This window comes from Schistocerca nitens, chromosome 2, assembly GCF_023898315.1.
Source record: "Schistocerca nitens isolate TAMUIC-IGC-003100 chromosome 2, iqSchNite1.1, whole genome shotgun sequence".
Taxonomy (NCBI): Eukaryota; Metazoa; Arthropoda; class Insecta; order Orthoptera; family Acrididae; genus Schistocerca; species Schistocerca nitens.
The window spans coordinates 26522697-26548474 of NC_064615.1; the positions used below are offsets into that span (position 1 = coordinate 26522697).

Here is a 25778-nt window from a genome sequence, read left to right on the forward strand (position 1 = left end):
TTGCAGCGGTAGCGACAATACTGAGAGCAAAGCTGGTAACATCCTTGAGGCAGAAACAGCTTCAGTAGATACCATAGTGATAATGTTGGAACCCTCCACCAGCGTTACCTAGCGCTAAAAAAATCACAGACGTAATAAGGCATATATGTGGATTGTTTCGAGAAGTATCGTGATGAAAGTTATTGGAGAGGAAATCAGTTTCCGTAAAATGATGATGCTTTTTTTTGTTTCCACGGCAAGGTAAAGAGCTGCAAAATTTGTACAACGGTTCACGGTAACTAGTTCTACACCACACCGACTATTGTGTAAATGTGCTGTTGGTGCTGTCGATACTACGCATACAGAGCAGGAGTGTATCGCCGACAGAAAGGAGTTTCTACAATAAATACGCAACACCGGTATTTACTCACGGATAGTTCTTCCGGAGAGGTGGTCCAAGACGCGGTTGAGGAGGCTCTTGCTCATGGTGGCTGGATCGTGTCTCTCCCCTGCGGCCACCACTAAAACCACTGCAGTCGTGACGAGCAACCATGCCGCAACGGTTTTAAGCTGCATCTCTGCCAGAAACCTGTAACGTAAAAAGCCTTCAATAACTATTGGGGGACTTGAGTAGATAGAAAATTATATCTTTACACCTTTGTTAGTGGAATAATATGCGCTGACGAAAAAAAAAAACCCTCACCACCGAGATGGAGTTGTGCGATATAAACAAAAGTCGGTAGGCATGTTTCTACATCCGAAAGTTGCCAGTCGCGTAAAAGTGACTCTCGTAGCACCACTATGAGGATCCAAATCAGATTCGTTTTAAATATACGCTGTAATGGTCGTGAGCATTGGTTACCTTTGATATTGGGCGTGGTGAGTTGATGTCAACCAACAAAGCCCTTAAGGCGACAAAGACGAAAATATATCACATCACATCGTTTGAACCAGGTCGTGTGGTAGGGCTACGAGAAGCTGCATGTGCCTTCTGCGATATTGCAGAAAGACTTGGCAGGAATGCAGCCACTGTACATGATAACTGGCAGCGGTGATCATCAGAATTTACCGTTACAAAAAGACCGGGCCCCGGATGGCTACTTGGCACCACCTAGAGGAAAGACCACCGTGTTCAGCGTATGGCTCTGGCGCATCATAGCGCCTCTGCAGCAGCAGACTGAGCAGCAGTTGGCACCACAGGGACACAACGAACTGCTACAAATCTGTTACTTCAAGTTATGGTATCCCCCTTACTTTATGAATGCATATGATTTATTTACCGGTGCGTTAATATAATTACTCATATATTTGCACTGGAGTGAACGTAAGTAAGGGCGATGCATGACAAAGTATTTTTGTTGTACTTATGTTGTTATTTGCCCGAGTCGGGTAGCTGGTGATTCCTTCTAATTATAACTCCAGGTCATAAAATTTGCGGAGGTTTGTTTGTTGATGACAACATTTTTCCGAAGTCATTACAGAATACATCAAACTTAACATATTGTCTCTTTGACAATGCAACAGCTGACAGACTGACTTACTGACCGAAAAGACTTGACTACAAAATGCACCCCTAGGCGAACTGACGCTGCATTGCCGCGTTTGCTTATATATATTCCAAACAATGAGTGTTCATTACTTCAATTATTACACCATCGTGAAATTAATAGTTACAATTAAAAGTTACAAATATACAAAAGGTTGACAATCAGATTACTTACAGTATAAAATATTAGTTCATTACAGATGAGTTTTAGGTCAGAAATTGCACAATTTAAGATTGAAAATTAAATATGACTTTTTTTACAATAATGCGTTTCATTAATTTAATAAATACAAATCAGTTATCGATCGGAAAATATTGCTAACATTTACGTAATATATACACAAGTTGTTTAACCTCTATAATGGCTCATAACTTTGAAATATGCATCCAAACGTAAGTAATTGAGTTAATTACATTTACTAACAATGATCAATTAATTATTTTAGTAATGGTGTTAATTCTGGTTTACAAATTTGGGTTTGAAATTACATGTCACTTGGAATTACGTGAATTTAAATTTGGTTCTTGCTTTTTGATCGATTTACAAAAACTTTTTCCAAACTGAACGTTCGAGATCTAATTGCAGCTAATTAACGAAAGTAATAACGATTCTAACATTTATAACTACTTCTAATCAAATGAATTACATACTGATTATTATAGTTATGAGTAAATTTTGATGGTTCATAGTGATTATTATGTTACATATTTACATATTATTTAATTATTTGTAAATTTTGTTTAAATATCATTCATAGTATTACACTCCTGGAAACGGAAAAAAGAACACATTGACACCGGTGTGTCAGACCCACCATACTTGCTCCGGACACTGCGAGAGGGCTGTACAAGCAATGATCACACGCACGGCACAGCGGACACACCAGGAACCGCGGTGTTGGCCGTCGAATGGCGCTAGCTGCGCAGCATTTGTGCACCGCCGCCGTCAGTGTCAGCCAGTTTGCCGTGGCATACGGAGCTCCATCGCAGTCTTTAACACTGATAGCATGCCGCGACAGCGTGGACGTGAACCGTATGTGCAGTTGACGGACTTTGAGCGAGGGCGTATAGTGGGCATGCGGGAGGCCAGGTGGACGTACTGCCGAATTGCTCAACACGTGGGGCGTGAGGTCTCCACAGTACATCGATGTTGTCGCCAGTGGTCGGCGGAAGGTGCACGTGCCCGTCGACCTGGGACCGGACCGCAGCGACGCACGGATGCACGCCAAGACCGTAGGATCCTACGCAGTGCCGTAGGGGACCGCACCGCCACTTCCCAGCAAATTAGGGACACTGTTGCTCCTGGGCTATCGGCGAGGACCATTCGCAACCGTCTCCATGAAGCTGGGCTACGGTCCCGCACACCGTTAGGCCGTCTTCCGCTCACGCCCCAACATCGTGCAGCCCGCCTCCAGTGGTGTCGCGACAGGCGTGAATGGAGGGACGAATGGAGACGTGTCGTCTTCAGCGATGAGAGTCGCTTCTGCCTTGGTGCCAATGATGGTCGTATGCGTGTTTGGCGCCGTGCAGGTGAGCGCCACAATCAGGACTGCATACGACCGAGGCACACAGGGCCAACACCCGGCATCATGGTGTGGGGAGCGATCTCCTACACTGGCCGTACACCACTGGTGATCGTCGAGGGGACACTGAATAGTGCACGGTACATCCAAACCGTCATCGAACCCATCGTTCTACCATTCCTAGACCGGCAAGGGAACTTGCTGTTCCAACAGGACAATGCACGTCCGCATGTATCCCGTGCCACCCAACGTGCTCTAGAAGGTGTAAGTCAACTACCCTGGCCAGCAAGATCTCCGGATCTGTCCCCCATTGAGCATGTTTGGGACTGGATGAAGCGTCGTCTCACGCGGTCTGCACGTCCAGCACGAACGCTGGTCCAACTGAGGCGCCAGGTGGAAATGGCATGGCAAGCCGTTCCACAGGACTACATCCAGCATCTCTACAATCGTCTCCATGGGAGAATAGCAGCCTGCATTGCTGCGAAAGGTGGATATACACTGTACTAGTGCCGACATTGTGCATGCTCTGTTGCCTGTGTCTATGTGCCTGTGGTTCTGTCAGTGTGATCATGTGATGTATCTGACCCCAGGAATGTGTCAATAAAGTTTCCCCTTCCTGGGACAATGAATTCACGGTGTTCTTATTTCAATTTCCAGGAGTGTATATAGTACAATTACATAACAGGAAAAGGTGTCATAGTGGCATGATTTTTATTCTTTGTGTAACAGAAAGTACCGATACCCGGCTACAAATTCCGGGTATCGAATATTATAGTAAAGCTGGTGGCGGTGGTGGGGGGCGGGGGGGGGGGGGGCACGGGTATGTTACAAAGTACAGCTTCGTCACTGACGCCCTGCTGTAGCGTCCATTCCAATGGCCCCATGCGACCTCCATTTGCGGCCTCAGTGGCGGCAATCGAGAGCCCATTGGGGGATGAAACCTGGTTCTTCCTCGGTGCTAGTGATAGCCTTATGTCGATTAGTAGTAGACCAGTTGAGACTCTGCAACCAACCTGTGTGCGAGCAAGACACACTGGGCCTACAGCTTGAGTCATGGTTTGGTGTGCGATTACGTATGGCACCAAGAGGCCTCTCGTCGTTATCCCACGCACTCAGGCTGAAGATTTGTCCTTCAGTCTAGTGATTCGCTCTATTATGCTGCCATTTATGAACAGCATTCGAGGGGATGTTTTCCAACAGGGTGACATCACCGTAGGACAACACCAGCGTCTTCCACAAACAGCATTAACTGACCGTGTACTGAACCACCAAGTGCAACAGGTATGGAACTCCATCCCACAAACTCACGTACGGCACCTGCACAACACAACGTATGCGCGTTTGCATGCTTTCATTCAACATTCTGGCGGTGTACCAGCATTTCAAATTTGCAATGGCTTATCTCACGCTTTCATTAAGCTGTGATCTTGCAATGTTAATCACTTAAAAAAGAGGGTTGGAACTTAAAAAGTGGCAAATATTTGTTCACAAGCGATACAAAAGAGTTACGTGTTTGCACCTGTTACTGTCCTTCAGAGTAGTCACCAGCGTTGTGTAGAACCCGTTGCCAGTGATGTGGAAGGAGTAATATACCGTTAGCAGAGCCTCTTCTGTTGATGGTGCGGATGGAGCGGTATACTGCCTGTCGAATCTCTGGAACAGTTCTGAAGCGAATGCCACGAAGTTGTTCCTTCATCTTCGGAATCAAATGCACAGTATTACTGTTCGTTTTTGAACCGTCACCTGCGACGAGCTTTGCGAAGGACGTATCGACACTTTCTGCGCACCCCACCCAAATGCGCGGGCGCATACAGCGCAATCTGTGGCCGCTCTGTTCGGTCGATGGGACTGGGAAGTAATGTACCATCCACCATACTCCCCGGACTTAAGTCCTTGTGACTTTGATTTGATTCCGAAGATGGAGGAACCACTTCGTGGCATTCGCTTCAGAACTGTTCCAGAGATTCGACAGGCAGTAGACAGCTCCATCCGCACCATCAACAGAACAGGCTGTGCTAACGGTATACTACGCCTTCCTCATCGCTGGCAACGGGTTCTACACAACGCTGGTGACTACTTTGAAGAACAGTAACAGGTGCAAACATGTAACTCTTTTTGCATCGGTTGTGAATAAATAGTTGCCATTTTTTAAGTTACAACCCACGTGTGTTATCTAGACAAATGAATTTCCGAAATTTTCTTTACTCTGTATTAATTATTTTTGGTGTTGAGATTTTATTCCCTCAGTGTACTAATACCATGCGTACATGCGTTTCATATGAATTATCACTCACAGTATATCATATTTGGGTTGTAAACTTCTCGTAATTCTTCTCACTAGACCGAGCAAATGATCGAAATAAAATGTACTTGCACTGCGATTACTATGCAGCCATGTCGGGAGTTCGATATGCTGGTTTTAGATAACCATATCACTTTCTAGTTGATGAGAATAGTTGTTAGAAAATCACTCCTAAATTGACGTGGCCATGAAATATGACACATGGACTCAATTAGAGACCATGACGCTGAGAAACAGAAGACTGTACTGCTAGCGAGATTGTGCCGATTGCTCCAGTTTCAGAATCCTGCACTTCGAATGTCGGTCGGGTATTCGAATAATACGTTTTTCGACATATTTATGCGCAATACATTAAGTTTATTTCTGCTGAGGGTCAACTGCCAATAGCTGTAGCGAGCTTCCGTCTTCTGCAATTAGATAGCAGGAGAGTAATGATGGAAAATTAAGATGAAAAGTGGACGACGAATTTAATACAGACGAAGCACAAACTTGGAATGAGGAAAGCCAGCGAAGGAAATTGGCGATGTTCTTTTGAAAGTAATCATCCCAGCTCTTTCTTAAACGATGTACGGAAAGCATCTAAATCTACGCACAAATATTCGTTACATTTTGCCTGATTTATGGACAATCAAGATACGTCCGAATGGGATGATTTTCAGTTATCGGATGACGAGATTTTAGTGTTGTTTATTATTTCAATATAAACTTACAAGTTCCTAAAAGGTGTAACTTCCCAACCGCAACTAATTTCGATTGTCTTTACTTGTCAGGTTGTCTAAGTCATTTTACGCTGACTGAAAGGAAATTGCAACACCAAAAAACATTTAATGTAGAGTAATGGAATTTCGGGAATACATTTGTCTAGGTGACATATTTAAGTGATTAACTTTACAAGATTAGAGGTTCATGGAAGCGCAAGATAAGCCACTGCAAATGTGAAATGTTGGTACATTAATAACTGAATGATGAATTCAAGCATGCAAACGTGCACGCATTATGCTGTACAGATGCTGTACGTCAGTTTGTGCGATGGAGTTGTCCCTGCGGAGGTTCGAGTACTCCCTTGGGCATCGGTATCTGTGTTTGTCCTTAGGATAATTTACGTTAAGTAGTGTGTAAGCTTACGGACTGACGACCTTAGCAGTTAAGTCCTATAAGATTTCACACACATTTGAACATTATTATTATTTTTTTTGTGGGGGGGGGGGGGGATGGAGTTCAATGCCTGTTGCCCTTGGTCGGTCAACACAGGGATGGTTAATGCTGGTTGTAGGCGACGCTGGAGTTATCGTCTGATGACGTTCCATTTGTGTTCGACTAGGGACAGATCTGGTGATCGAGAGGCCAGGGCAATATGATGACACTCTGAAGAGTATGGTGGTTTAAAACAGCGCTATGTGGACGAGCGTTATCCTGTTGGAAAACACACCCTGGAATGCCATTCATGAATGGCAGCACAATCGGTCGAATCACCAGGCCGACATACAAACTTGCAGTCACAGTGCGCGGGATAAACACAAGAGACCTCCTGATGTCATACGAAATAGCATCCCAGAACATAACCTCAGGTGTAGGTCCAGTGTGTCTAACGAGCCGACAGGTTGGTTGCAGGCCCCCAACTGGCCTCATTCTAACCAAAACACGGCCATCACTGGCACCGAGGCAGAACCAGCTTTCGTCAGAAAGCCAAATAGACCTCCACCCTGCCCTCCAATGCGCTCTCGCTTGACACCAATGAAGTCGCAAATGGTGGTGGTTGCGTCAGTGGAATGTACGCTAAAGGACATCAGGCTCGGAGCTCTCCTTGAAGTAACCAATTTATAACACTTCGTTGTGTCATTGTGGTGCGAACCAGTGCTCAAATTGCAGATGCAGTACGATGCATCAGAGCCATGTGATGAACACGACGGTCTTCCCTCCCGGTTGTGCCACGTGGCTGTCCGCAGCCCGGTCTTCTTGTGAACGTTACGTTCCTGTGACCGCCGCTGCCGGCAATCACGTACAGTGGCTACATTCCTGCCAAGTCTTTCTGCAGTATCGCAGAAGGAACATGTAGTTTCCTGTAGTCCTATTGTACGACCTCATATCCTAGATGTGGAATATCGCCTCGTATATAGAGGTGTAAAGCAACTCTCTGTAACCGGAAAGTTTAGAAGACTAGCGGATGGAATGGGAGCTACGCAGCTAACCGTCTTGTCATATCATAGTGATGTGATAACCTTTGATGTAATAATTACCCGTTACTTTGATTTTGTACATAGTTTTTGGTTAGAAATGGGGCCTAAACACAATTCTCGTGGAAGAAAAATATTAAATTTGCTTGTGTCAAACTCTGAGAATGCGAGTTGATCGAGCAGTACAGGTAAGAGGCTTTTACCGGTGTTCAGAAGCATAAACTACAAAGAGTATATATATAAACGGGAGTTGAACATTATTACTTGAACATTACGAGTCTGTTTACAGATGCTTTTCATTTCAACAATCATTAAGTTTGCTTTATTGTTTCATTGTGTATCCTCAACTAATGTTACTCTCGAGATGCAGCTTTCTCTGTCAGAGTTTAGCCTTTTCACCGTATATCTTGCAACCCACACGTACGTTCTTAAACTTCTTTCCATTTCACTTAGGTCTACTAATCATTAACTCATTATCTTTTTAATGTAAAATTGAATGTATTTCGATTGTTTGTTATTATTTGCTTCTTTGAGCTTACCAGATTCACACGCCACGTGTGAAACTCAAAGAACAAGGTATGCGGGAGGGTGGTGAGGGGGAGGGGGGGGGGGACCATGGATTATGGAACAACAAAGATAATGTTTCGGGCATGGACGAAGATTATGTATCAAACAAAAATGTGAGCTCCTTAGAATCTAATTTTTAACGCCTCTACGTCATACAAAGAAAGAAAGAAAATTACTGAATAATAATGGCAGCGGAACTAAAAAAAAGGGAAACGGCTGACGTTTCGGAGAATCACTTATGCCTAATAAATTAGGACGAGTTAAACGGGTTAACTCCTAGGAACCAAGACTCCCACTGATAGGTTAAAAAATACATCTATTGTACAAAAGGGAAGTATGAGGATGAGAAACCCTGACGCCTGGATGTGCAATATATGTAAGCAAAAATCAGCTGCAGTTGGGGAGTAGATCAACAAAAAAGGTAAAACTATAGGTGCTAATGTTATGAAACCAGAGGTTATCTGACGTTGACAGACCGGGTATTTTTAAAGCAAATTGGAACAAAGGAAACACTTTTGATATAAAAAGGCAATTTATTTTATCTTGCGTAAACAGTAGCCCTACCGGACGTGCAAGAAAAAGATCAAATATTCCCAAAAAATGAAAAGAAAATATTTTGCACCAATGTCTTATAATTAATAATACCAAAATAAAAGTGCGTATCGTGATGTTTTTGAACACCCTTGCCATTTCAAATAATGTAGTGGTGCATTGTCGAAAAGACCGTCAACGGCGGCATACTGTTAAAACTGATCAGAGAGGAAGGAACATCCCAATAAACAAAAGGCTAGAATAGAATTGTGTAAACGATATTCAACATATTTCTTCCACCTCTTGCTATGAGAGCCACTATGCTAGGGAAAAAATCCCAACATAAGCACCATGGTCCCGAATGAGATAAAAGAAAATGTACAACTTATATGTACAGGACTGCAGAGGCAATAACATACATAACGAACTTTCTGATAAGGAATGTAAACTTTCTTCCAAGCCACCGCAGATTGAATATTTTCCAGTCAGATTTAAAAACAACTGTTGAATCCACACATTCAGGAACAAACTACTGCTGTATATGACTCACACCTTACAGAGTCAAAGAGAAGGTACAGTCTAAAAAATGAGGGTACGAAAATATCGAAAACAAACGTCACACATAAAGTTCTTACTGGCGATCTGCAAAAATACTTGCCTACACCACTGTTAACGATGGGATAAGCTTTTACAAACGTAAGCTGTGGACACTGAGTTACACCCGGTTTGATTCATCTGACAACAGAGATCACTGCATGATGTGGGATGAAAGTAAAGCTGGTAGAAGTGGGGAGAAATCTCATCAGTTATTTTAAAATGGCTGTAAAGTGTAGTCCCTACTTCGGATGAGAAGGAAATGACACTACAGTCACGTAATTGCTATAGCCAAAATAACAATATTATCCGTATCATGTCTTTCTTCTTTATTATGCAGAAATATCCGCAGATAAAACGTGTTTATATGAATTACCTTGTGAAAGGACGCAAACATAAGGATACCGACACCATGCATGCATTAACAGAAAGGAAACGCAAGAAAGTAAACAACGTGGCGATCCAGACACCTGGGTACCGGCAACAATTGAAGTGAGGGTGCTCTACATGGAACAAGAAGGTTTAAAACAATTTAATATATCTTTATAGGAAAAAATGCCCCATTAATTCAAGGGAAAAATGTTGAGAAAGAGAAGGTTCTCCTATTGACCTATGTACACACTCATCCATATACGGCAGGAAAACATCGGAATGATTTCACAGTTAATAAAATGATCCGGGCTAATATGCCGTGGTCGAATGGAATTCACTTTAAAACACTACGTTTTGTCCTCATCTGCGGAGGGCATTTTCAAGGGGGGTCGTAGCTTTGTTGATTGTCCGATTCACACCCTGGCTCGCTACTGACTACAGCAAAATTTCGCTTCCGCGCAGTGGCGTGACGCTACATGTTTTGAATAAGCGAGCGCAATTGGCCGTTGTCAACTGCCGTCGTCCGCTATTGCTAACATCCCATGGTGGAAGCCTGGTACACATCTTCTTCAGATATACGTATATAAAGAATTCGACACATTTTATATGTAAATTAAACGGCATAGTGGTACAGCCAGAGGACATATTAGTTCAAAAAAATGTGTGTGAATTCCTAAGGGACCAAACCGCTGCGGTCATCGGTCCCTAGACTTACACACTACTCAAACTAACTTATGCTAAGAACAACACACACACCCATGCCCGAGGGAGGACTCGAACCTCCGGCGGGAGGGGCCGCGCAATCCGGGACATAGCACCTCAAACCGCGCATCCACTCCGCGCGGCTACATAGTAGTTAGTATTGACGTGGTACCGCTGTTCACTATAGTCCCAGTCAATGAAGTGTTGCAACAGGTGAATCGGATTTTTCCTCCCGATGTTGCAGAACTGTTAAAATATTACCTCACAACCACGTATTTCGAATGGAACTAAGAGTTCTATGAACAGACGGATGGAGAGCCCCACAAGCCCGGTCATAGCGAACTTTTTATGGAAAAATTCAAGGATCAGGCAGTGGAAACTGCGAACAAGAAACCGAATGTCTGTTTCCGTTACGTGGACGATAGGTCTGTTCTGTGGCGGCGTGGCAGGGAGGAACTGGATCGTTTTCACAAACATCTGAACAGGTTCAATACGAAGATTCAGTTTACCAAGGAAGAGGAGGCAGGCGGAAGATCAAATTTTCTCAAACCCTCAAATCTGTTTGAATCTCTAAGGGACAAGACTGCTGAGGTCACCGATCCCTAGACTTACACACTACTTAAACGAACTTAAACTAATTTATGCTAAGAACAACACACACACTAATACTCGAACCTCGGACGGTAGTGGTCGCGCAGTCAGTGACATGGCGCCTCTCACCGCGCGGCATTTAATTTTCTTGATGTACTAATCTTCAAGAAAGAAGATGATAGTTTGGGCCATACAGTTTACCGAAAACCCACGCACACAGGCCGTTACCTACAGGGCGTTACCTACATCGGGATTCGAACCTCCACCCGTAACAAAAGCGAGACGTCATAAAAACGTTGGCTGACAGAGCAAGGAAAATCAGTGAACCAGATTGGACGCAGAATTAAAATAGCTCACCAGTGCATTGCTCAATAATGGTTATTCGTTCGCCGAGATGAAAAGAGTGTTGTGGCGTAACAAGCTAGTCACGCCACACTGAGGAGGAAGCCGAAAGGCACGCGTACACACACGCCGACTGGCGTCAAGTCTGGAACAGGATAAGTTATGACTGCTATAAAGAAAATACGTAGCTTTGGAATATACTTAACTTTTAATGCTTCCTTTGGTACATCTCTCTTGACTATACAAATGAGACTCGTAAGATACATGCACTGATACAATTGGCGCCTTGCTAAGTCGTAGCCATTAACTTAGCTGAAGGCTATTCTAACTGTCTCTCGGCAAATGAGAGCAAAGGCTTCGTCAGTATAGTCGCTAGCAACGTCGTCGTACAACTGGGGCGAGTTCTCGTACGTCTCTCGAGACCTGCCGTGTGGTGGCGCTCGGTCTGCGATCACACAGTGGCGACACGCGGGTCCGACATGTACTAATGGACCGCGGCCGATTTAAGCTACCACCTAGCAAGTGTGGTGTCTGGCAGTGACACCACAAAGAGCGTTGAGACTACCGCGTAGAAATCATAGTGATGCTGAAGTTCCGGTTACATCGAAAGTTTTCCTGCCACTCATTAAGGACGCATAGGAATAATCTTGAGAAATTGGAACGTCGCGGTAATTTACACACCCACGCGGAAGACACAAGATCACCTAAGATCGGCCAAGCATGCTCGCCAACTGCAGGAAAAAGCTGGAGTTTGAAGGATTCCGTGTAGTTGTGGGGAGATGCACGTGGGTACTACAAAAAGAACTGTCAAAGAACGACTCGAAGAGCTCAAGGGTAATTGCAATAGAGGGGAGGTTGACAGATCAGCTGTTGCGGAACATGCTTTACAGCCAGGACGCCACCACATTTATTTCGATAGGACTCAAGTACTGGCAGCTACAAGCGGATACCATGAAAGCCTATACAGAGAGACCACAGAGATTGCAACATACCCCAGGAATTTCAATAGGTAGGAGGAGGGCGTGAAATTGAATGAAATTTCGATTCCGTTGCCGAAGAAGATGTGTACCAGGCTTCCACCATGGGATGTTATCAACAGCGGACGACGGCAGTCGACAACGGCCAATTGCACTCGCGCATTCAAAACATGTAGCGTCACGCCACTGCGCGGAAGCGGAATTTTGCTGTAGTCAGTAGCGAGCCACGGTGTGAATCGGACATTCGACAATGCTACGATCCCCCTTGAAAATGCCCTCCGCAGATGAGGACGAAACGTCGGGTTTTACAGTGCAGTCCATTCAACCACAGCGAACATTTTATTGATTCTGACATTTCCGGCCGTGAAAGTTTACGTTTTACGATCGGAATGGTTTACTTAAAAACACAATTTGATGGCGAGTTCAACACAACTGACCTGAACGGAATGTACAGGAGGCGTGGAAGATTGTAAAATGGTACGCCTAGATTTCCAAAACGCTTATCACTGAAGCCAGCAGTCCCAACGGAAATTCAGTGACCTAGTTTCTCTAGTACTTCATGCACCTAGCGTTTCCCATGAATTTTGTAAGAATCTGCCAAAAAGCGCTATCACCAACAGAAACTATCTTGACGATGCTGACAGTGATTGGAGGATTTAAATGCGTTCTTTCACAACACTGCGTTTGTAGCCTTTTCAGGGTTTTCAGTAGTCACTGCTGTAGTGTCCAAAATTGTACTTGTGGGAATTCCGTTCGTTAATAAACTGTGTTTTTATTATTCCTATGCATGTTTTTGTAATTACCACAATTTATTAACAGAAATATTACAAACTGTGTAATTGGCTTTAGAAACTAACAGCATTATATCCAAAAGACAACGTTTCTGCTGTAATGTGTACAACACTATGCTGCAAAATTATGTTTTTATACAATTTATCAAATTAGTTTTACTGCAGAGACGCGACAGGCCGACGACCTCTGAAATGGACTCTCAAAATGCAGAAGGCATCCCAGCAAGTCAAACCCAGCCTGAGGAAGGCAACCCTGTTGGCACACCCTGTTCCTTAGGCACAATTAAGCAATGTATGAGGCAGTGAGATACTTTCGCCCGTATGTGGAAGCTACAGCATTCAGAGTTTGTACCAATAACAAAAAGATCAAGTTCGCATTCAGCAGGAATGAACTCACCTGCTACTCACGGTAATTCAGGCAGTTGGAGATTATCGCCCAGTTTACCATGAACTTGCGACACGTTAGTGGTGCAGAGAACGTCGTTGCTGATCTCTTGTCCGGGGTGAAGGCTATCTCCCAGAAGATTGATTACGAACAATTAGCAAGGGCACAAACGCTTGAATTTCAGCTCAAAGAGACCAGCAAAACGTTTCTACGATACTGCATCTAAGCAAGTACTGCCTCAGGTACGCCAGCCGAAGTTTGGTACTACGAGGTGTGGCTAGAAAAAAACCGGACTAGTACTGGTGAAACAATAAAACGAATGAAATAAGGCTGAAAGTCGCGTGGCCTGTCACGTAACTCTCGCTCCGCCTACTGCTCGAGTTTCATCTGCCTCCTGCACTCAGTCTGCCCGTGGCGTCTGTTTTAAGTAGTTGACGTTTTGTCTGTGTGTCGGAAAATGTTGAGTGTACAGAAAGAACAGCGTGTTAACATCAAATTTTGTTTCAAACTAGGAAAATCTGCAAGTGAAACGTTTGTAATGTTACAACAAGTGTACGGCGATGATTGTTTATCGCGAAGACAAGTGTTTGAGTGGTTTAAACGATTTAATGATGGCCGCGAAGACACCAGTGATGACACTCGCACTGGCAGACCATTGTCAGCAAAAACTGATGCAAACATTGAAAAAAATCGGTAAACTTGTTCGACAAGATCGCCGTTTAACAATCAGAGCAGTGTCTGAGTTAACAGGAGTTGACAAGGAAAGTGTTAGGCAGATTCTTCATGAAAGTTTCAACATGAACAAAGTGTGTTCAAAAATGGTTCCAAAGTGTCTCACAATTGAACAGAAGGAACGCCGAAGAATGATTTGTTCTGACATCCTGGAAAACATTGAAAGTGATCCCACCTTCTTACAAAATGTTATTACTTGCGATGAATCGTGGTTTTTTACTTACGATCCCGAAACAAACGCCAATCGATGCATTGGAAAACTCCTGGTTCTCCACGACAAAAAAAGCACGAATGTCAAAATCGAAATTCAAGGCAATGATGATTGTCTTTTTTGACATCAAAGGGATTGTGCACATTGATTGGGTACCAGAGGGACAAACAGTGAATCAGCATTACTACATTAGCGTCCTGGCTACCCTACGTGAGCGAGTACGGAGAAAATGGAACGATTTGTGGAGAAAAAAGTCATGGATCCTTCACCAAGACAATGCCCCAGCTCACAGTGCGTTGTCAGTGAAGACGTTTTTGGCAAAACACAACATTCCCATCTTAGATCATCCACCCTACTCACCTGATTTGGCCCCCTGTGACTTTTTTCTTTTCCCTAAAGTCAAGTCAGCTTTGAAAGGAACTAGATTTGAGACTGCTGAAGCAGTAAAAGAAAAAGCGACGGAAGTAATGTATGGACTTACCGAAAATGATCTGCAGCATTGCTATGAACAGTGGAAAATTCGTATGGAGCGGTGTAGAGACCGAGGAGGAGAGTGCATTGAAGGAGATAACATGAAATTGTAAATAATTGTAAATAAATGTTTTTTCCAGCATCAGTCCGGTTTTTTTCTAGCCGCACCTCGTATGTCTCAAAAGAAAAACCATGGCCGTTTGTCCTCGTCGGACTGCGGAAGTCGTTCTCCGACAGTACTCATGGGCTAGCCCACCTGAGTACTAACGCTCCAGTGAAGCTCATGACAGACCAGTTTCTGTGGCCGGACATGAGGAGGGACTGTTGTAGATGGACGAAGACGCGAACAGCGTGCCAGAGCTGCAAAGCGAGACCTACGTCCACAAACGGGTAGGGCATTTCCCACTGACGATATAAGGATACGCACACGTCCACTTAGACGTCGTTGGACCACTGCCACCGTCGGAAGGGTTTTGCTGTGGGCTAACGGCCAAAGACCTATGTACAAGATGGGCCGAAGCAGTGCCACTGTCGTACATATCAGCAGAGACGGTAGCATCAATCTTCCTGGCTATATGGATAGCGTGGTTTGGTTGCCATTTGTATGGGACCAAGGACGAGGGACGCCACTTTGAAGAGTCATATTCATAACGCTGCGCAGACTGTGAGGATTCCGGCATCGCCCCACAACCGCCTACCACCCAGCAAGTAATAGAAAGATCGAACATTGTCATCGAACCGTAAAAGCCGCGATGTTGTTCCATACGGACAGTTGACTCTTGGCTTTGTCATTGGTTCTGCTGAGATTACGAACTGCCTATAAACCCGATTTACGGGTCGTCCACGGCACAATTTGTTTAGGGAGCGAGCTTGCATCTGCCAGCAGAGTTCTTCGCGGCACACGAGCAGTCACCCATAGGGGAATTGCCATACGTTCCACAAGCACAAGTATCTGAAAAATTTCTTTTGTTGCACCATACATTTTTTCAATCTCTTCATCCTATGCGTAACTAGTCAGCATAAACACTTGTACTACTGTGGTAGGCGCGGGCTACATGTCTATCTTGGCTACAACAATGCGTTCACTATGGTGTTCGTAGTAGCTTACCCGCGTTCCTACTCCTGCAATACCCATATTTGATTTTGTATTTATTACGCTGTAGTCACCTGACCAGAAGTCTTGTTCCTGCTGCCACTGAACGTCACTAATTCCCCCCACATCTAACTTTAACCTATTCATTTCCGTTTTTACATTTTCTAACCTACCTGCCCGATTATGGAATCTGACATTCCACGCACCGATCCGTAGAACGCCAGTTTTATTTCTCCTGGTAACATCCTCCTGAGTAGTCCCCTCCCGGAGACCCAAATGGGGGACTATTTTACCTCCGGAAAATTTATCCAAGAGGGCGCGATCATCGTTTAACCATACAGTAAAGCTGCATGCCCTCGGGAAAAATTACGGCTGTAGTTTCCCTTTGCTTTCAGCCGTTTACAGTACCAGTGCAGCAAGGCCGTTTTGGCTGATGTTACAAGGCTTCAAATGGTTCAAATGGCTCTGAGCACTATGGGACTTAACATCTGTGGTCATCAGTCCCCTAGAACTTAGAACTAATTAAACCTAACTAACCTAAGGACATCACACACATCCATGCCCGAGGCAGGATTCGAACCTGCGACCGTAGCGGTCACGCGGTTCCAAACTGAAGCGCCTAGAACCGCACGGCCACACCGGCCGGCTGTTACAAGGCCAGATCAGTCAATCATCCAGACTATTGCCCCTGCAATTACTGAAAAGGTTGCTGCCCATCTTCAGGAACCACACGTTTGTCTGGCTTCTCAACAGACACACCTCCGTTGTGGTTTCACCTATGGTACGGCTATCTGTATCGCTGAGGCACGCAAGCGTCCCCACCAACGGCGAGGTCCATGGTTCATGTCCTCGATGTAGACTGTCAAAACTACATGAGAAAACTCTAGAGTAGGTCACACTATCGTCTTGTACACTCTCTGTCAAAAAGTATTCGGCCACCCCTGTGTAATGCGGAAATGACTAGATGTCACGAGAGCAGTACAAAGGGAAGAGTGGAGTATTGTTTTGTTAGTAACGGAAGAAAGGGTCTGTCGGGAGAACCCAGTGACTTTAAACATGCGTAGGTGATTGGATGTCACCTGACTAACAGATCCATCAGGGACATTTCAACCCTCCATAAACTGTGCAAGTGGACTGCTGGTGATGTGACTGTGAAGTGGAAACGTGAAGCTACAACCGCAACTAAACCAACACCAGACTGACCTCTTGCACTGATGAACAGGAGCCGTCGAGCATTCCAGTGGCTGGTAGTAAAAAATCGGATGAAATCAGTGGAAGGAATCACTCGTGAGATCCACAGTGGTAGCGCCTGGCCAGCTAGCAGAATGAATATGCATAGAGAGTTAGAAAGAATGGGGTCCAACGCTCGAACAGACCCTCAAAGCCACACATGTATGTGGTCAACCATAAGCGACACTTGACATAGTGTAAAGAGCAACGACAATTGACAGTGAATAACTGGAATCGAGTGATTTGGAGCGATGAATCACGCCGTAGCCTGTGGCAAACCGATGGAAGGGTCTGGGTTTGACGAACGCCTGCCTCGTGTAGCGCCAACAGTGAGGTACGGAGGAGATGATGCAGCCAGTAAAGGTGTGGGGAGTGTTTTTTGTGGTTAGGGTGTGGACTCCTAACTGTGACTAAGAAAACGCTCAGTTCAGAAGCATATTTTACAGTACTGTGTCCCGCGTACAGTAGATGATGATGATGATGATGATGATGATGATGATGTTTGGTTTGTTGGGCGCTCAACTGCGCGGTTATCAGCATCCGTACAAATTCCCAACCTATGCTCAGTCCAATCTTGCCACTTTCAGGAATGATGATGAAATGTTGAGGACAACACAAACACCCAGTCATCTCAAGTCAGCGTACAGTAGAGGAAGAGGTCACAGGCGATGACTGTTCGTATCGTCAAGACAATGTACCTTGTCACAAAGCAACATCTGTGGGGCAATGGTCTGTGGACAGTAACATTCCTTAAACAGAATGACCTGTCCAGAGTCTCGACCTGAACCCAGCTGAACACGTTTGGTATGAGTCAGAATGTCGACTGCTCTCCAGACCCCGGCGTCCGACCTCACTACCTTCTGCTCTGGAGGAAGAACGGACTGCGCCGGCCACTGTGGCCGAGCGGTTCTAGGCGCTACAGTGTGGAACCGCGCGACCGCTACGGTCGCAGGTTCGAATCCTGCCACGGGCATGGATGTGTGTAATGTCCTTAGGTTAGTTAGGTTTAAATAGTTCTAAGTTCTAGGGGACTGATGACCTCAGATGTTAAGTCCCATAGTACTCAGAGCCATTTCAACCATTTGAAGAACGGACTGCCATTCCTCCCCAGAGGTGCAGTTCCTCATTTAAAGTACGCACAGCAGGGTTCAAGTCGTCATACTCCATTTTAATATCCACTGATAGGTGTCTGGATACTTTTGATCAAGCAGCATATGGTATTTCTTTTACAGCTGCTCTACAATTTCCCAGAATCCTCCCAAGAAATTTAAGTTATCCATTCGACTTCCCTACTACTGACTATTCATATTTGTACCATTTCGTATCATTTCCTCATATTACCACGACATGTTTAAACAATGACACAGGTTCCAAAAATTTTATCCAGTCATCTAAGCGGATAATATTGAGTTCACAGGTTTTATAGAAACATTAACATAGTAGTGAGGAGATATAATAGTCTACGTAATCCTCTGAAAACCAAGAACAACGGTTCTATGTCGTCAGGGTCCTGAGGTGTACATTTGAACATTTTTAACCGTGCTTGGGAGTTTTTAGCATTAGGTTTTTTTTTGGTTTTTTTTTTTTTTTAGAAGTAATGTTTCGATTTCGTCTCTTCCCACTTTGCGCTAAAGTCTTCCTATTTACGTGCGTACTATACCCAAAACGCTCCGTAATCCGTTTTGCGTATTCTAAGTTTTATTTCTATCTATAATTATTCCCATTTACTGGTTCTTCATCTCGAAGTTGACTGCTCGTGGATGACGTTATACACTCCTGGAAATTGAAACAAGAACACCGTGAATTCATTGTCCCAGGAAGGGGAAACTTTATTGACACATTCCTGGGGTCAGATACATCACATGATCACACTGACAGAACCACAGGCACATAGACACAGGCAACAGAGCATGCACAATGTCGGCACTAGTACAGTGTATATCCACCTTTCGCAGCAATGCAGGCTGCTATTCTCCCATGGAGACGATCGTAGAGATGCTGGATGTAGTCCTGTGGAACGGCTTGCCATGCCATTTCCACCTGGCGCCTCAGTTGGACCAGCGTTCGTGCTGGACGTGCAGACCGCGTGAGACGACGCTTCATCCAGTCCCAAACATGCTCAATGGGGGACAGATCCGGAGATCTTGCTGGCCAGGGTAGTTGACTTACACCTTCTAGAGCACGTTGGGTGGCACGGGATACATGCGGACGTGCATTGTCCTGTTGGAACAGCAAGTTCCCTTGCCGGTCTAGGAATGGTAGAACGATGGGTTCGATGACGGTTTGGATGTACCGTGCACTATTCAGTGTCCCCTCGACGATCACCAGTGGTGTACGGCCAGTGTAGGAGATCGCTCCCCACACCATGATGCCGGGTGTTGGCCCTGTGTGCCTCGGTCGTATGCAGTCCTGATTGTGGCGCTCACCTGCACGGCGCCAAACACGCATACGACCATCATTGGCACCAAGGCAGAAGCGACTCTCATCGCTGAAGACGACACGTCTCCATTCGTCCCTCCATTCACGCCTGTCGCGACACCACTGGAGGTGGGCTGCACGATGTTGGGGCGTGAGCGGAAGACGGCCTAACGGTGTGCGGGACCGTAGCCCAGCTTCAGGGAGACGGTTGCGAATGGTCCTCGCCGATACCCCAGGAGCAACAGTGTCCCTAATTTGCTGGGAAGTGGCGGTGCGGTCCCCTACGGCACTGCGTAGGATCCTACGGTCTTGGCGTGCATCCGTGCGTCGCTGCGGTCCGGTCCCAGGTCGACGGGCACGTGCACCTTCCGCCGACCACTGGCGACAACATCGATGTACTGTGGAGACCTCACGCCCCACGTGTTGAGCAATTCGGCGGTACGTCCACCCGGCCTCCCGCATGCCCACTATACGCCCTCGCTCAAAGTCCGTCAACTGCACATACGGTTCACGTCCACGCTGTCGCGGCATGCTACCAGTGTTAAAGACTGCGATGGAGCTCCGTATGCCACGGCAAACTGGCTGACACTGACGGCGGCGGTGCACAAATGCTGCGCAGCTAGCGCCATTCGACGGCCAACACCGCGGTTCCTAGTGTGTCCGCTGTGCCGTGCGTGTGATCATTGCTTGTACAGCCCTCTCGCAGTGTCCGGAGCAAGTATGGTGGGTCTGACACACCGGTGTCAATGTGTTCTTTTTTCCATTTCCAGGAGTGTAGATTTCACATTAATCAGTTCCCTCTACTGCTAAAGCTGTCAGACAGACGTTCATTCGCAATTTATCTCCCCACTAATTTTTTTAACATTCTTCTGTAGAAAGACACACGAAGTAATTTCAGTTAGTTTGACGTGGTACACCTTGAAATTTCTTAATAAGATTTTTTTTTACTTGGACTGAAATAACTGGGAAGGTGAAACTTCTTAATTTAATTCTGAAACTGCTGAGTGAAACTGAATACAAGTGAACCTGCTTAAGCTGCTGAGTAAAATTGAACGTACTGTCTCTTTGCTTGTCTTTATCATTTCATATCTGACCTACAGAATTATTCCTGACAAATACAACTGAAACGCAATCTGACTGCTGAGACAATTAACACAAAAGAATGGTCCTGAATTAGATGAAATCCTAACAATAACCTATACATTTCACGAGATACTTACCTCACACACACAAAAACTTCATTACACGAACTACAACGATACAGCAAGCACCAATACAGCCAGCTATATAAAAGATGCTAACTACTGTAGGCTCTAACTACTAATAGGGGTGTGGTTAGCAAAGGAAGGATTTTGTTGCTGAGCGAACAATGCATTTAGCAAATTTTACCTTAGTAATGTGACGTCCAGTTCCAAAAAATTATATAATCGTCACTAATTTTAAATCTCTATGACGGACACACGTCCAGACCGTCTGCTTTCACTAACACTTCAAACCTCTAACCTCCATCTCTGCTAACTATGAACTTCCGACCTCCATCACTGCTGGTTATTCACCTCCAACTTCCATCACTGCTGACTATTAACTTCCAACAACTTCGACTCTGACCAGCCACAGAGCCTCTTACAGAGGGCACACAACGCTGTCAGAGTGAATGCAGTCTGTCGCACTGCCAACATATAAACACATAAACAGGCTACTTACAACCTTTCACTTTCTTACTTTCTATATATTTACTTTCTATATCGCACAGCTGTTTCACTTCTTTTACTACTGCTTGATTACCCGAACTTGATATCAAACAAGACGCTATTCGGTAATTTCCAAAAATGATTGCCTATCGCAGTCACGTGGTCCAAACGATACGTATCGAACGTGCGATCCTAAATCGATCATGCAACGCGGGTGGCGGGCGTTATGAGGATGTTTACAGTGGTCACTACAGCAACGACAAAAGAAGAGCGTTACAAAAATACTTGTAATTACAAAGGAGACGACTTAACTTACTCGTCGTTGGTGTTGTCGTCATGTGAAAGTCCATGTGATGTGTACGCTACGGGATCAATTCCCTTTTTGGCATGGCCTGGGTAAACTCTGCCAATCACACGCAAGAATATGGGTAGAGTGTCACATACCCTAACTCAAGTTGTGGAAATAGAGGTACTGAGACAAGTACAGTTAGTCTCTCTGTGCCGGACGCCTTTCTCTTTTAATGGCAGACAACACAAATTTCCATAGCCGCTCGATGTTCTGCACGTGGACACTGAGGTCGTCCGGAGACACGAACTCTACAGAGTGGTTGACGAACTCGTAGTCGAATCCTTCTGCTTTGAGTGTCTTGTAGGACTGAAACCCGTCTGTAATGACTTTACTACCAGACAGCAGAAGTTCTTTATCAGACGCACTAAAGTGACCTTGTCTCTGGACAAAACTCTGACAGCGACACACTTCTGGGACTCTCTTTGTATTCCACCAAATATCCAAATATGATTGATTTCACTCTTTAAAGGTCGTCCTCTCTGGTTCTTCCTTCTTGCTATGTGAGATCCGGCCACTTCAACAACTTTGCTCCATCCACTAATCGATACACTGTCGTTCGTGACTACAACGTAACAGACTTCTCGGCAAAACCCGAAATAGTCGCACACGGTATTAGCAGATAACTCAGTTTCCGATGCTGTTGCATGCAAGGTGTAGTCTCGAATCCAGCAAGGTAGAAGAATTACGCTGGTCTGGATGTATAATTTAGAAGAGTGGAAGCATGTATTCTTCCTGAAACTCGTTCGTTTTCCGCACTGTCCGCAAAGAAATTATAACAGTATTTCAGCATCGAAGCTCTTCTTATGAACTTTTACACATTTCGCACCACCACAGTCTGCACAGTCCCTCGTTTCCTCGTCCGGTAGTAAGCCATATTCGCCACAAAAAGTCAAACAATTTTCTACGCTGGATAAGAATGGAATTAGATTTTTCCATGTGAGAGAATCTGCCGAAGAAACGTCAAGAACACCAGACATCCCGCTCACTACCGACATAAATCGTCTTGGTTTCCCTAGCAACGCAGAAATAATTCGCGGAGGCATGTAATTTAGAGCAACTAAGGGAACGACAGAAAACAGGTAAAAATGACTATCACAGATAATTGATCATAACCCCCGCCACCAGAGTCGCACGATCGATTTAGGATCGCACGTTCGATATGTATCGTTTGGTCCCTGCGACTTCGATAGGCAATGATTCTTGGAAATTACCCGCTATTCTTATTTCTAATAAAGATAAAGGAACAGTCTGTAGCGCAAGTCCATGTCTGGGCTATTGATCTGACCAGAAGTAGATTGCAGAATTTCTTCACCACGAGGCTAGGAGGGGAAGGATGGCTGGCCCATTACCCTGCCCGTTTTCCTACCATCGGAAAATGTTCTTGGAATTCATCTACAGCAGGCTGAGTGTACCTGGTGGTGTTGTGGAGGGACTTTAACGATCAAAAGTCGGTACCCCTATACGGGATTGAAACTGGTACATCCACAGCTAGAATCTAGTGGTTTAACAGCTTGACCACCTTATTCCTACTATACTCCGTACGCCGAGAGAAGAGCTCCGATAGGTGGCAGCGCAGTTGCCGGTATTCGACAGGGACGGGCAACAAGCCAGCAGCGATCGCCCAGCACTACAGCAACACTAGGGCGTTGCCACGGTAACGTAAACAAAAGCTCACGATCTGATTGGCCGTCGTGGATGCACGAAGCACGTGCTCCGAGGCGGTGTCAACCGTCAGAGCTCTTCTCTCGCCGTACGCACTGTAGTGATAATTATTTTCAACTCTGATCTGTTTATCCTCCACATATCTGTTGTGCCAAGTATGCTCTAAATGGCACCGAAAAGTCTGCTAATTCATCTTTTTTTTAAATTATTTCCAGAAGGCAAACGTGATCTACGAATCTTAGGATTGGTGTCTGCTGCATTTTAGTTTTATTCCTGTTCTGGTATTTCCTTTATTTCCAGCAACGAATATTTGACGTACAAGTTAAACAACAATGACATTAAGATGCCTGAGTACTTCATACACTTCTTAACGTAAATTTGTTTTCCTTGATCGTTAGCTTTCAACAATCCCAATGACAAAAACATGACACACAAGTAGTATCGCAAGGTCGCGTTATCTCACATGTTGTTGTATAGAAATAAGAAGACTGCCCACAGAGGACTCACCAAATGCAGGAGAAAGCGCTACGCAAGTAGTCTCGCCTTATCTCCACGTTAAGTAGCGGCTGAATATACGCCTGCGTGACGTGGTGTCAGGCTGCGCTTGCAAAACAAGATGATGTGACGCTGACTGACAAGGCGCACTTCATTGTTAGACACCTGTGACACTTCCACTGACAGGCCAACGTCATGTCTTCTTACACAGAATTTAAATTTCGCAATTTGATACGGCGGTAAGCAAAAAACATTTTGTTTTTAAGAATTCAATAGCTATAGCAAACTCCGACACAAGAAAACCGAAAGAAGTAGCAACATTATTCGAACAAAGAAAAAGAAACCAAATCAGATTGTTTGTGACATGGTGCGTCATTTGTCATCCTTCACTCTTCCTTTCTACTGCTCAGTAAGATAAAGGGAGTATAATACGAGGCCTGCAAAACAGTTTTAGAATCTCTTGCATCATACAGGGTGTTAAAAAAAGGTACGGCCTAACTTTCAGGAAACATTCCTCACACACAAAGAAAGAAAATATGTTATGTGGACATGTGTCCGGAAACGCTTACTTTCCATGTTAGAGCTCATTTTATTACTTCTCTTCAAATCACATTAATCATGGAATGAAAACACACAGCAACAGAACGTACCAGCGTGACTTCAAACACTTTGTTAAAGGAAATGTTCAAAATGTCCTCCGTTAGCGAGGATACATGCATCCACCCTCCGTCGCATGGAATCCCTGATGCGCTGATGCAACCCTGGGGAATGGCGTATTGTATGACAGCCGTCCACAATACGAGCACGAAGAGTCTCTACATTTGGTACCGGGGTTGCGTAGACAAGAGCTTCCAAATGCCCCCCATAAATGAAAGTCAAGAGGGTTGAGGTCAGGAGAGCGTGGAGGCCACGGAATTGGTCGGCCTCTACCCATCCATCGGTCACCGAGTCTGTTGTTGAGAAGCGTACGAACACTTCGACTGAAATGCGCAGGAGCTCCATCGTGCATGAACCACATGTTGTGGTTGTAAAGGCACATGTTCTAGCAGCACAGGTAGAGTATCCCGTATGAAATCATGATAAAGTGCTCCATTGAGCGTAGGTGGACGAAACTAAAATGAGCTCTAACATGGAAATTAAGCGTTTCCGGACACATGTCCTACTTTTTGTAACACCCTGTATATTTAAGATTTTGCAAAGTATCTTTCTAAGTTGAGATCCCCCCAAAAGCAACTTTCTTGTACCTGGAACCGTTACAGCGTCCACTGCACCAAAATCATATTTCCTCTTATTCCTGCTGGCGTCGCTTACTGGGATCACATCTGTGATCGTCATCACTAGTTCCATTGTCAACATTAAAGTTAATTGGCACTGGTGCCTGTGTCATCTTTGTAGTCGTCTAACAATTTCATTTCCTCGTGGTTGGATCAAAGTAGTCATCGATTAGAATGTTGGTGCAACCACCACAGTGCTTTTTGGGAATGGTTCTATTGGATACCTTATGTATCCGACTAACTCCCCCAATCCAGTTACTCGGAGGCGTACAGTTTCATGTAGAATGTAAAGCACAGAGCCCCTTTCTCTCTCAGAAAAAGGACTGCCAAGACAGAATTTTCATACTGGCAATAACGGATCGTTCTACAAAACTGGGAATGTGAGCTTTACCACTGGTTCGCGGTGCTATCAACACACCCTTTGCGATTTTTAGACGGTTTCTTGAGGTAATCATTATTTCCCACTGTTGATTTATTTGTAAATAGTTGACAATTTTCTTATGCCGATTCAAAATCTCATGTGTTCCGAGATCCTGTCAGGAAATGACATGCAACCTAGAACAAAATGAAATAATGGATAACGGTAATTTACTCCCCTCATGCACATATCGCTTTCTCCTACAATAAGCAGTTATATCTAAGACACTTGTCACAAGGGCTGCCAAAACGACGCCAAATAGAGAGGCACGCATAGGGCCATCAGCCACACGATGAAATAAAATAACTGATAATCTACGACAGGCTAATTGTGAGCAACTCATTCACCACTCACAAGC

At 44.9% G+C, this 25778-nt stretch overlaps 1 protein-coding gene across 1 annotated transcript in view; it reads right to left on the reverse strand.

Moving 5' to 3' along the window:
* Positions 1 to 25778, reverse strand: part of LOC126234245 (uncharacterized) — a 167384-nt gene that overhangs the window by 52225 nt on the left and 89381 nt on the right. Inside the window, exon 2 of the mRNA XM_049942938.1 lies at positions 411 to 568. Coding sequence (XP_049798895.1) covers positions 411 to 555 — 145 coding nt within the window. The 5' untranslated portion in view covers positions 556 to 568. The remainder of the gene's footprint in view (positions 1 to 410; positions 569 to 25778) is intronic.